Source organism: Medicago truncatula, chromosome 4, assembly GCF_003473485.1.
Source record: "Medicago truncatula cultivar Jemalong A17 chromosome 4, MtrunA17r5.0-ANR, whole genome shotgun sequence".
NCBI classification, from domain to species: Eukaryota; Viridiplantae; Streptophyta; class Magnoliopsida; order Fabales; family Fabaceae; genus Medicago; species Medicago truncatula.
In genome coordinates this window covers 57968096-57981480 of record NC_053045.1, presented here as the reverse complement: position 1 = coordinate 57981480, position 13385 = coordinate 57968096, and the positions used below count along the sequence as shown (strand labels likewise).

The 13385-nt window shown below is 35.7% G+C and overlaps 2 protein-coding genes across 3 annotated transcripts; one reads left to right on the top strand and one right to left on the bottom strand.

The window, feature by feature from the left end:
* The first annotated feature begins 6980 nt into the window (after positions 1-6980).
* LOC25494079 (epoxide hydrolase A) lies at positions 6981-8695 on the top strand. The gene is made up of 3 exons (XM_013602813.3): positions 6981-7559; positions 7653-7894; positions 8160-8695. Exons 1-3 carry the CDS (start codon positions 6981-6983, stop codon positions 8404-8406), a joined length of 1068 nt encoding a protein of 355 aa, XP_013458267.3. The 3' UTR covers positions 8407-8695.
* Positions 8696-9492: 797 nt separating this feature from the next.
* On the bottom strand, positions 9493-12291 carry LOC25494078 (probable acylpyruvase FAHD1, mitochondrial). 2 transcript variants are annotated; one of them, XM_039833720.1, is made up of 8 exons: positions 12110-12291; positions 11843-12008; positions 11712-11764; positions 11485-11547; positions 11139-11252; positions 10854-10904; positions 10614-10731; positions 9493-9859 (listed from the first exon to the last, which is right to left on the bottom strand). In XM_039833720.1, exons 1-8 carry the CDS (start codon positions 12218-12220, stop codon positions 9747-9749), a joined length of 789 nt encoding a protein of 262 aa, XP_039689654.1. In that variant the 5' UTR covers positions 12221-12291; the 3' UTR covers positions 9493-9746. The 2 variants fall into 2 exon arrangements, with proteins under 2 accessions (XP_039689654.1, XP_013458265.1); XM_013602811.3 differs by lacking the exon at positions 11139-11252 and having other exon boundaries at positions 12110-12289.
* Positions 12292-13385: the final 1094 nt, after the last annotated feature.

The following is a 13385-nucleotide window of genomic DNA, read 5'->3' as shown; positions in this document are numbered from 1 at the left end:
CTCATCTTTCTCTTCCAATTCCTTCCGGGCCTTAGCTAGCTCTTTCTTCAACATTAGATTCTCATGAGTCTTCTGCTCATCTCTACCATCCAAAGTCATGATTAGATTCTCGGCTTGATTGTACCGAGCTTTCCACACTTGCTTTTCACGACTCTCCATAGCTAGATGCTCCTGATACATATCCTGAGTCGCGGGGAGTAGAGGTAGAGGCATAGATGGAGTAGACGAAGACACGTATCTCATAGCTGGATAAGGCATACCAATCTCCTCAGCTCGATCTATCACCCACTGAGTATAGGCCTCATGAGCAACACCAGATCTCACACCTAGATGCTTCACACTCTTCCTTCGAACCTTGGACCAAGCATCCAAGAAAGCTTTCCTTTGTCCGGTAGGAGCATTCGTGTAGAAGAAGAACTCTGGAGATGTAGTTGATTCCTCCACGGGTACCAAGAAGAGGTACATTGAGAAAGTCTCCACAACCCATAATGATTTCCTTCACTTGAGCGGCGGGAGTGAGCCAGACGACCTCATTAGGAGTGAGGGCCATAATCCGCTGCGAGTAGGACCAGTTCTCCGAGTTATCATGGAAGGAACTCGGAAGGTGCGAAATAAACCACCTATACAAAAGAGATGTGCAGCAAAGAATATACCCACGGCCCTTGAGAGTCCTGTCATGAATGGCGTGGTAGGTATCCGCTAGCAAAGTAGGAACCGGGTTCTTGGAATGAAAGATCTCGATAGCATTCATGTCCACGAAGTTGTCGAGGTTTGGAAAGAGAATGAGCCCGTAGATAAGCAAAGCAAGAATAGCCTCGAGTGTATCCTGACGAGTAGTACCGAGATTAGCCTGATCAAGAAGATACTTCGAAGTGAACCCCCGGATGTGAGATTTGGTAATAAGATGGTTGGAGACGTCGGAAGTCTTGAGGTAGAGATCCTTAGCAATAACCAGAGGAGTAAGAGAAGTCCCGGGACCGGTGAAAGGCGTCTTCTCGGCTATAGGTAAACCCACTAGATTGGAGTAAGCCTCGAGAGTAGGAACCAACTGGAAGTCCGGGAAAGTGAAGCAACGGAAGCTCGGATCATAAAACTGCACTAGAGTGTGCACTAGCTTCTCTTCCACATCGGTTCGGAGCAAAGTAAGCAATCCCCCATACCGGAGTCGGAACCCTGTTTGACTCTTGACCTTGAGTGCCAACTCTCTTAAACTGACCAAATCCACTTCCTTGAACTTGTAGCACTTAGTCTTCTTCATACCTGTGATTATTTACAAAAATTTCCATTTGTTTAAACCCTTCGATGAATGCATGAAAAATGTTTATGCATGAATGCATGTATGCATGATTGTGTTGTTTAGTTACAATGTGGGTTGAGATTCAAAGTAACAAGACCACGGATGGACACGGCGTCCGGTGAACTAAGGCTTTGGATAGTAGTAACCAAGGTTCTAACACAGTTCCCAAACTGCAACCTCTCTCACATATATCATGGTAGTACAGGACGACACCCGTTCCATGATTATTTGTGAGAAGGTCTAGTTTGAGTGTAGTATCGCGTGACGACTAAAGTTTGAGACAACACTCAATTTAGCCACCGCACTACGTCCTAAAAAGGCTAGGATGGGTTTGGTAACTACGGTTCATAGCTTCGTCGAACAATTGAAAGTGAAGTGCCTAAGCATGACAACACACGCCGACAATATCACCTTCAAAATGCCTCAGCTATGTGAGATTGATCGCATAATCCAATACACGAGGCAACCCCCGGATCGAATTGTCGATTATATCTCTACCTAAACATAAGTTCACTCAGCCCGGGTATAGGACTTTTGATATTCTCACCCCACACGTCAAATGAAAGTAAACAAGTATTCACATATGTAAGCAATAAAACAAAGCGTAAATAAACTAAGGAAAACTAGGCGCGACCCGCTAAAAAGGTCCCCAGTGAAGTCGCCATTTCTGTTATCATGGTTTTTGGGTGCCAAGCCATTAATTGGACTTGAACCTTTTGACCGTTGATATTCTCTATTTTTTCTTGGGAAGGGCAAAATTGAGAAAAACCCTTAGATTCTAAGTTCGGGGGTCGTTTTCGCTACGGGAAGGTGTTAGGCACCCGGAGCGATTATGGTATTCCATAAGAACCGCTCTCCTAATTTATTTCTACGCTTTAGTTTTATTGCCTATTTATTGAAAGAAAAGAAGTTTTATTTGAGTGAAGAATGGGGGTGAGAAGAAGTAGAATTTAATTTTATTTCGGCTTGGAGGGGTTAAAGTCCCTTGCCTACGTACCGTTTTACGGGATCAAAACCGGCGTAGTTCTTGCTAAAAAGACTTGTTTTTTCGTTTTAATTGTTTGATTTTTAGTTTTGAAAATGGTTTTGAAGAAGGAGATTGGGAGGCTTCATGAGCGTGAGATTTAGCAAAAAAAGTGAGGTTTGATTAGTGATTGAAAAGAAAGTCTAAATGATTAAGATGAATTGAATTTTTCTTAAAAAAAGAAAGGAAAAAAGTGAAGTGTTGACTTCATATTTATTATGAAAATTTTTGAAGTGAAGTTCAATTGTTTTTTTTTGAAAAAAAGATGGATTTTCTCTAAGTGTTTAAAACCTAAACGCTTATTTAACCATACAATCCTATGCATACATCTAAGGTGAGTGTGTGCGTGTCGGTGCGTCATAGTGTCCATAGTCCACATTACAACATTGCCTAAATACATTCTATGGCCCCTTTGCCAAGCTACAAACCAATGATAACAAATTACATTACCAAATGAATTAAAACTTGCAAAAAAATAAAAATAAATGCTAAGCTAAAGAAAGTGGAGAGAGTGGTGGAATGCTATGAAATGTATGAAACATGGAAATAAACTTGTTAGTGAAAAGAAAAAAACATAACAAGTACTAAGAAATAAAAGCATGCAAGATGGCACAAAAAGTTAACAAAATGACATTAAACCCTAAAAACTTAGGTACGAAACCTAAAGCATTCTTGGCCTCTAATTCTCATGCTTTAACAAATTTTGAAAGAGTTTTCTTTATCTCAAGTTATAGCATGGAATTATTGGAAACATGCAAGCATGGTTTCATGCCATATTTTCTAGAATAAACTTGGCATTTTATATCTTTCAAAATATGCATATATTGTTCATAAAATCAAGAACTTATGAACCAAATCAAAACAGCAAATCAACATGAAATTATAGGCACAAATCTCTCATATTAACACGTCAAGTAGCTTTTATTACATATTCTCACATCAAGGACAAATGTGTGAAGAAGAATCCATAACAAATAATTCAAAGAGAATTAAAATGCTATGAATTAATTATACAAAAATTTCATAGATCCTTAATGTGCAAAAATGTCATAAAAACACTAAGAAAATATCAAGAAACATGTATGAATTTTTCTAGGAATTTTACCACAATTTTAATCAAGACATAGGTGCAGGTAGCAAAAAATAGGGGTGTGAATAGCAAGGAAATAACAAAAAACGTAAAAAAAAACTAAGCCCAAACCAAAGCCCAAAACTACAAGGATCCGGATGCACAGGGAGCGTTGGATTGATCCAGGGAAGGAAACCCTAGATCCAACGCTCAGGATTGAAGGGATTGGACCGGTCTTGAACCGGTCCGGTTCAGTTGCCTATATAAACATGCTAGCACCGGTTTTTTCATTTTTTACTTGGCTTTCTCTCTCTAAGTCCTTCTCTCTTCTCTCACCTCTCTCTAGAAACCTCACCGCTGGTGAGGATGAAGCTACGGCGGAGACCTTGAAGGTCCGCCGGAAACTTCATCTTCTCCGGCGAGACTATGAACTCCGGTGACCTAAAATTTCCAGAACTTAAAGATTTTTGTATTTTCTGGTTCGTCCTTTAACCCTAAACACGAATCCAGCAGTTGTTTTTTCAAATACGGTTTGAAACGACGTAGATCTAAAAAGCTCTGTACGGTTTTGAAACTGATTTTTGATTTTTTGAAAGGAAATGTTTAGATCGTTAAAGATCTACATCGTTTCGTTGTTCGCCGCTCTTCTTTGATGTTTGTTCTTGCTTTCAAAGCTTAGATCCTTATGGATCTAGGTTTTGTGTTTACGGTTACGGTTTCGTCCTTGAGTTCTGGAAATTTTGGATCTATTGCTTGCGTGATATTTTTTAGGTTTAACAGTGATATTACTTTTGAGAAAAGATTCTGAGTTTTACCTAAGGTTTTGGTTGAAACCTTTAATGGAGGAAATCTTTGGAAAAACTTGAATGCTCTTGATGATTTTGATTCTTCTGCTTGCTTTTGGACCGAAAATAAATCGGTGATTCTCCTTTTCTCACTGATTCCGTTTCTTCATCTTCTTCGCCGGTTTAGAACTTTGCTTCTTTCCTTCTTCTTTTCACGCTCTGTGATCAACGCTTGAGCTTGCTTCAATGCGAGCTCGCGTTTGGAATTGCAGAGAATGATCAATTCGATGATGAAGATTCAACAGAATCTCTGAGAATTGATCCAAAAAACTGTTGATTCTGATGAATTTTGATTTCTGGAAAACGGTTAGGGTTTTGTGTTCTTGGTGTTCTTGAGAGATTCTGAGAAACTTTTCTGTTTTGATTCACTTGCTGAGAAAGAGGAAATTGGAATTGTGTTTTTGAGTTGGCGTGTTGTTAATGGCTTTGAATCTGACTCACTGTTTATATAGTTGACATGTGTACACTTGAGCCAATGGAATTGTGACATCTGGACATGGAGAAAAATGGCACGGCCTTGTAATTTGGCTTCTGGACCTTTCTGCAAAAACAAAGAATTTGAGGACTAAACTGCAAAATTAATTAAAAGGCTTGAAATGAAATTAAAAAAAACTGTTTGGACAAAATGCAATTTTGGGACCTCAATTGAGGGACCAAAACGTAATTTGACCAAACGTAAAGCGAAACAAAAATAAAATTGACAAAACGGACTAAAACGAACCAATGACCTAAATGAGGTACTTCAAAGTAACCTCTCTATGCCAAAATTTTGTGTGAAATGACCAAAATGCCCCTAGGGCTAAAATTGACCTAAACAGATTGAAATGGACTTAACACTGACTCAGACGCAAGTTTGAAATGAATTTTAACAAGGTTTACTGATGAAGTGTTTAAAAATAATCTGAAAAGACTCAGAGACAGTCACAAGGATGAAAATGGGTCCCACTGCAGGAAATGACCAAAATACCCTTCTATATGACTTTTTGCAAATTTGAAATAAACTGTGGAAAAAGCAATGTAATGATTCAGAGACACTTTTGAATGACTTACAAGACAAGTAAAGACATTTTGAAAGGTTTTATGCAAGAAAAACATAGGTAAAATTGTGATTGAAAATACTGCGAGGCAGAGACAAATTGAACTGTGCAGTTGAAATTTGATAATTGACAAAGTTTGAAATGAAATTGGGCCCAGTATTTTTAGGTCCAAAAACAGGGTATAACAACAAGGTACCGAAAAGATCAGAGCAACTTCAATAATTTTCTAAAATTTAAGAACAACTAATACTACTCTTTGATTTTTCATAACATTATGAGTTGAGTGATATATATATATATATATATATATATATATATATATATATATATATATATATATATATATAACAACAATTTGTTACTAGAGGTTCCCGTAATGGGACGATTCTTAGACTAAAAAGTGGTAAAAATTCAACTGAAAAGAAAAAGGATAAAAAATATATAGTTGCGCTCAATTTTATTATCAGATATGTATTGGATTATGATTCTATGAGATTTTAAAAGATTTTTTAATTATGAAAAAGTCTTGTGGTATTCAATCAAAACTTTTTGCAACTTAAAAAAAGTCTTGTGGTATTCAATCAAGACTCTTTGTCATTTTAAAGTCTTGAGGTATCGAATCAAGACTTTTCATCACTTAAAAAAAGTCTTGTGGTATTCAAAATCATTCAAATTTCGAAGGATTGTTTAATAAATTGGATTTTGTAGTGTAATTTTAACAAGAAGAAGTCTTTCATTAAAAGATGAGATTTCTTGAGATTGTTTTTCTATTAAAAGTTACTATCTATTTCTTCTCCTTTCTCTCTCTCTCTCTCTCCCTCCCCCTCCCTATTCTCTCATTTCTCTCTTCGTTTCTCTATCTCTCTCTCTCTCTCTCTCTCATCTCTCATCCCCCCCTCTCTCCCTCTCTATCTCATAAAAAAATAAAAAATTGTATTGAGAATATTATGATAGAGAGTATGTCGTAATCAATGTTCCGTAAATTGAGTGTTAACTCTCTAAGATTACCGAGTTTACGTTTTTAGCTACAAAAATCGTGTTAACTCTGAGGTAAACTCGGTTTCTGGTAAAATCGGAAGGTTTAACGAGTTTGACTGAGTTAATACTCGGTAAACTCGTGTAAACTCGACCGATTTGTAATGGCTGACACAATATTTTTTTTTTTAAAGATTTGTAAGTGCTGACATAATTTTAAATATGTACAATTGAATTTTGTGGGAATAACATTTTTAACAAATAAAAAATGTGTATTGAGAATAATGTGTTAGAGTGTTTTTTAGTCCCTTAAAATCTTATAAAATCCATAAAATTTGAAAATCAATAGTAAATTTTTTTTTTATTGGTTTTATTTTTCTTTATTCAAACGCTAGAATTTATTTGTTCATTATTTTTATAATTCACGCTTGTAAGTTTGTTATTTTTCCCCTAAAATTCATTGAATCCTTTGAAAATTTAAAATCACTTAAAATCCTTAAAAGTCAGTGTGATAAATCCTTTAAAATCTCGAGTGTATAAAGTCTTTTAAAATCTCACAAAATCAATACAATCTCACATAATCTTTTAAAATCTTAAAGACTTTTTTTTATTAAAATAGTCTTTTAAAATCCTAATCCAATATACCCTCAAGTAACTACTCCTTACCTTTATTGAACTATTTTAAATCAAAAAATGAATTCTATTTGGGTGGGTAACCGTCCCATGATATGATATGGGTACATTCTTTTCTAAGTTGCGCACCCTATTATTAAGCAACAAAGCGACAGACACTGTCATAAACGTTTTCCACGACTCAAAAGATTCACATAGAGAAATGGAATTGGAGGGCATAGAACACCGAACTGTAACCGTCAATGGCATCAATATGCACATAGCTGAAAAGGGTCAAGGTCCCCTCATCCTCTTCATCCATGGCTTCCCTGATCTATGGTATTCATGGCGCCACCAGATCACATATCTAGCTTGCCATGGTTACCGTTGTGTGGCCCCTGATCTCCGCGGATACGGAGACACCGATATACCATCCTCACCGACATCCTACACGAGCCTCCATGTCGTCGGTGATATCATCGGACTTCTTGATGCCATTGCTGGTGATCAAGAGAAGGTGTTTGTTGTGGGACATGATTGGGGTGCCCTTACTGCTTGGTATCTTTCCCTTTATCGCCCTGAAAGAATCAAGGCTCTTGTTAACTTGAGTGTTGCTTTTACTCCTAGAAACCCCAAAAGAAAGCCTCTTGATACCCTTAGAGCAGTTTATGGTAATGACTACTATATCTCAAGATTTCAGGTTTGTTCCAATTTTATTAGTAATTCAATAATTACTTTTCAAACATATACTGCACTTTCTAAGTGGTTATTTCTGTCAACTGCAATATTACAGGAGCCTGGTGATATAGAAGCAGAGTTTGCTGAGATTGGAACTCAAAGAGTGCTCAAGGAATTTCTGACTTACCGCAACCCTGGTCCACTTTATCTACCTAAGGGTAAAGGTTTTGGACATCCAATTGATTCTCCTATACTGTTGCCCCCATGGCTATCTGAACAAGAATGTAATTACTATGCCTCCAAATTTGACAAGACTGGATTCACAGGGGCTTTGAATTACTACAGAAATATAGATCTGTAAGTTTATTTTCAATGGAGGGTAGTCTAATCACTAGAAGCAGATAAATACTTGGAAACAATATTAGAGAAACTATTAAAAAAGTCTAGAGATTAATGAGTTAGTAAGAAATATGGTATATAATACAACATTATAGCGTCGACCAATGAGATAAAATTTGATTCCTTGTTGTTCTGCACGGTATTTGTGTCTCTATCAATGTTTCATAGGTTTTCTAAGCTAAAGTTAAGTTTATTTACCTTAATGCTTCTCTTGCATTTGTAGAAATTGGGAGCTCAATGCTCCATGGACTGGTGCTCAAGTCAAAGTTCCAGTGAAGTTTATTGTGGGTGATCTTGACCTTACCTATAATGCACCTGGCGCAAAAGATTACATTCACAAAGGTGGGATGAAAAGAGATGTGCCACTTTTGGAGGATGTGGTAGTAATTGAAGGGGCAGGGCACTTCATCCATCAAGAAAGGGCTGATAAGATCAACACATACATTTACGATTTCTTCAAAAAATTCTAATTTGCTCTGGGTTTGCATCTTCCTCTTAATCTGTTCCTGCTCAGATGGCATCTTTGTTCTGCATTCTTGCTGAGTGATTATTATCAAAATGGAATGTATGTGCATGTTTATGAACTCTTCCTGCTCAGGTTTCAATAAGAGTGATAAAAATAATGTCAATGTAAATGTGTATGAACTCTTAATGCTCTAGGTTTATTAAGGGTGATATGAATAATACACTGTCAATGTACACACGGTCCTGTACTATTAAGAGTGATATGAATAATTTCATAAGGTTTCTCAAACATGATTTTAAGGTTGCATACTTTTATGATACACCATGGTTATTAATATAGATATGTAAATCATGGGCTAAAACTGATTTGATCATTTGCCCATCTTATACAATCCTTTAATTCAAACAACCAAACACGTTGAATTTTCATCACGTTTAACGTTGAGAAAAAAAACCTTACGTTTAACACTCATTTCCAAACATGCAATACAATGTTTACTTTTTAGCTTTAATATATTAAGGGTGAAAAATCAAATATGAAATATTTTGATGATGTTAAAGATTGAAGGAGATTGCCTTCCATTAACACACCATTGTACATACAAGTGACATCTTAACATTTTTTGCTAATTTTTATTTTGCTTCTGCGTTTATAATCAGAGTGCTCTTCCAAACTCTCTCTTCTCATTCGAGTTAGTTTAGTTACCCGTTTTAAATGTAACACTGTTTCGTATTTACCGAGTTTCATATTGAATCATTCTTTATTTTTATCTTTAGAGACATATGAAGAGGAAATTCAAAGGAAGATACCAGGGGATGTCATGAGAGAAATAGCAAGATAATTTTTTTATTTTTTTTAAATAGCAATGGTTGAAAATTTGAAATGTAATTAAAACGACATTTTTGTCTATTTAAGGCGTAGATGGAGGTTTATGGGGTGTAACTAAAAACAAAGCCAAAAGTATTGATGTCTTCCATATCTTGTTTCTTTTTTCTGTAATGCTACGTTAGCAACCAGTATAATCGGATTAATTTTTCTTGGTAAAAATGGGAAGTTACGTAGAACTATTATTACAACTATATATCTATCATTCATCATCATAAATCAGGTGGTGTCTTATTGAGCGCATCATAATCATTATTTTCTACTGTAACAAATAGTTATCACCATTTTCTTGATGATGCTTAAAATAACACTTCCACTGAGATCCAGAGTACTATTCTAGTTCTAGGAATAGAAAACATGATGACAAGTAGAGTACATACTACATATTCGGACTTAAAATAATGGAGTTTTTATGGTGTACTCTATTTTGTTTCACCTTGGCAAGCGATACCAATATCATTAAGTTCCGGATATTTTCCTTTTTCCAACATTAAACTCCACGTCCACGAGACCTGTAATACCAGCAGTTATCTTTTGACCTTCTTTCACAGGGCCAACACCTGGGGGAGTCCCTGCACATCATCATAATCAATGTTAACTGGACATCATGTAATGCATGCATTATATTTAACCTAAGGAAACTGATTAAGTGCAAAACAGTTCCACGAGTAATGCTCGTAGTAATTCAACCTAAGCCTAGATCAAACTCGGCTATCATAAGTAAGATATCAAACTTATTTGCTTAGTTCAACTTACCTAAGTCACGAGCTATTTCAGCTTAATGAATCAATAACAAGCCTCATATTAATTGAAAATTTTAGGCTCCATTTGTTAAGCTAGAATCTGTAAATTAATAGTAAAATCCTTTTTTTAAACACTTAGTTGAACAGTGACTCAAACATTTGAAAACGCAAGGTTAGCCTATATTTATGAAGACAAGATTTTCAATTCGTTGAACTGATAAAGATATGAGCTGCCAAGTGGGCACGAGAGCAAACCATTAGACTGCAATCTCTTCATTGTTATCGAATTAAAATAAAAAAACACAAACAGTTCCAAACTTCATTTTTTTCCAAGAATGGTTTTGGGGAGAAGGGGGGTTTTGCCCCTTTCCAAGAGTGCGACAAGCCATAATCCTTTGCGAAGGCTCATATACTTGCATATAAACGTAGCAATATATGTCTATCAACAGAGGTCGAGAACCCCAAGACCTTATTATCGAGGGTACTCGATCCAATCAACTGAACCAACACTTGATGGCCCAAACATTCACCATCTAAAATATAGCACAAATATAAATAGGCAGATGAAGTATAAAGATAATACCAGTTAGAATGACATCTCCTTCAAACAATGTCATGTAAGAGCTTATGAAGCTAATTAAAAATGGAAGTTTGAATATCAAGTCCTTGGTCGAGCCCTTCTGCCGAATTTCCTCATCTACCTACAACAAAGCAAACCCATCTCTATGCAATTAGTTTAGGTAGATAATGCATTACAGAAGCAATGCATAATTAATAACAATAGACCAAAGTATCCAATAAGAAGTACAAAAAAAACTCAAACCTTTAGCCATAACTCTAGATCATCAGGGTTTGGTACTGCAGTCTTGGGTAACTGCATATAATTAAAAACAATTACACTTGAAGAACATAGCTCATCGAATAAGTAGACGTAAAAAATAATTGTGCTCTCATATCAATAACATCTATGGGGGACCATGACTCATTGCTTGCGGTAAGAAGAATGAGTCTAATTGAACTACAGAACTACAATACTATATGCCGTGGGTTAGCTAGTACAATTATTATTTTTTGTTGAAAAAGACACTAATAGGAACTTGGGTATTACGCGGTGTCCATTTCCGACACCAAGTAGTATGGAATGCTGGGTAGCGTATCCACGTGACTTGGTTCGTCCCCCTTGATAGCTAGCTTTAAAGAGAGGGTTCTGTAATGCTTGATACTTGTCAAACACGTATCGCAAATTTAGGAGCGAGACATGCACATGGGTAATACGAGTGTAAGTAGACAAAATCCTTGTAATGGCTATCAACATCTTAAATATATATTATCATTATCTGTAGTTCTTCATCCTTAAAACAATCATCCAAGACAAAGTGGAATCCTTTCTCTAATATTTCATTTAGAAAATAGTTAAAAGCATATGATAAACATCACAGCATACACTTTCTTACAATAGGACTAATTGGTGTGAACGTATCCTGGCCTTTTGCCAAACTCCATGGAAGACCTGCAGACTAACAACAAAAAGGAACAAGAAACCACATTAAGTATTAGATCACGAAAATATCATGTATAACACATTGCGAAAGCAAAAGATAATTAATACACAAATCATTTCACACATATGTAATTGTTATACAGATATTTTTTTCCTTGAGCATAGGTGAAGTAAAATTACCTTAGCGGCAGATTGAAGGTCCCTAGCAGTCATATCCAGTGCCAAAGCATAACCTGATAGATATACCAAGATGATAAATTAAAGGATAAGAAAATCAATCAAACTTGAAATTTGAAAGGAACGAGTTATACCAGCAACGTAATCCATGGCAGAGGATTCAGAGACATCACGAGCTTTCTTGGCGATGACGACGGCGAGTTCGACTTCGTGATGGAGAGAACTCTCATTGTGTGGAATTTCGATTGTTCCGCCATTTTTCAAGTAAGAAGATGTTGGTTTGAGAAACAACACTGGTGCCTGAAAATTAGTGAATCAATTACACTACACGGATCAGATTATGAAATTTTAGGAAGAAGTGAATTGAATTGATTTGGATTTGGAAGAAGAGTGTGTGTGACCTTGGGAACGGCGTTGCCTAGTTCTTTAGCGTGAGCGGCGTAGTTTCTACCGACGCCGATGATCTTTGTGCCTAAATCAAAGAGTTTCTGACAGGAAGACGCCGTCGACATTTCTCTGTACTCTTCCTCTGTCTCAACTCAAGTCACGCGCGCCGGTCGTTAATCGTTAAATTAATTCACTAATAAGGAGTTGAAATAAAATATAATAAAGATATTTATTTTTTGAGAGGAAAATAAATTACAGAGTTAAATTGAGTCAATTTATTTTTAAAAAACTTTGAAAATTACATGTTAATACGACTTTTTTGACAATGCACAAATAATATTTTTTAGAATATTATTATTCAAAATTTTCATGTTAGACGTCAGATGATATGGAATGATAACTCATGATATTGCTATTCAATCATATTTTGAAAAGAAGAAAAAAGAAACACTGCAAAACACAAAATTCTCATTAAAAAAAGTGTGAAAATTCATATACCAGGAAAATATAGATCATGAATATTTTGTTTAAACTTGGGGATCGGCTAATTTGGGACCAAAATTTCATTGTTTATTATCGAGAGTCTCTTCAATTTAAGACCTAAAAAGAAGCACACAAGGTGATGGATATTGATAATTGGATTGTTCAAAATCTGCACTTGTGAAAATGTTCCTTGTTCGCCAAACTCTTAGTGTCGATGGTTGTTTAATAGACCCTTCAAAATTCCTCATATTTCTAAAAAAAGTCGATCGGATGTTGCAACTCAACTAAGGTTTACACATAAAAAAACTGATTAGTAGTTACAACCGATCCATTTAACAATTTGATAGACCTATTGAGCAACCATCCTTGGTGCCAAGGTGGAGAATTGTTGGGCTGTGGTGCTAAACGGTTGTGCATTTCGTTTTCTTTTGTTTTGTGTCATCAAGCTTAGGAACGTTGTACTTGTGCTGGGAAAGTTATTTACATCTTCCTAACCGTTTCTGTTGTATGTAGTTGAAAATTGGTTGTAAATGAATCTACTATATGTAGTTTCATATCTTGAGAGAAAATTCAAGAGAAATTTCAGAGAAAAGTTTAGTTGACCAGTTTCAAAGATCAAGTACTTGTGAAAATCTTGTACTTTTTAATAAAGATTATAGTGAAAACTTCATAGGTCGGATTCAGTATCCTAGATATAGGAGTATATCTCTGAACTGAATATTGTTTTCTTTCTTCTCTAATCCTTTTTTACTTAATTTCTGTTTAGTATTTTTGGTTTGAATTCAAGTTGGTTTTCGGGCTGCATAA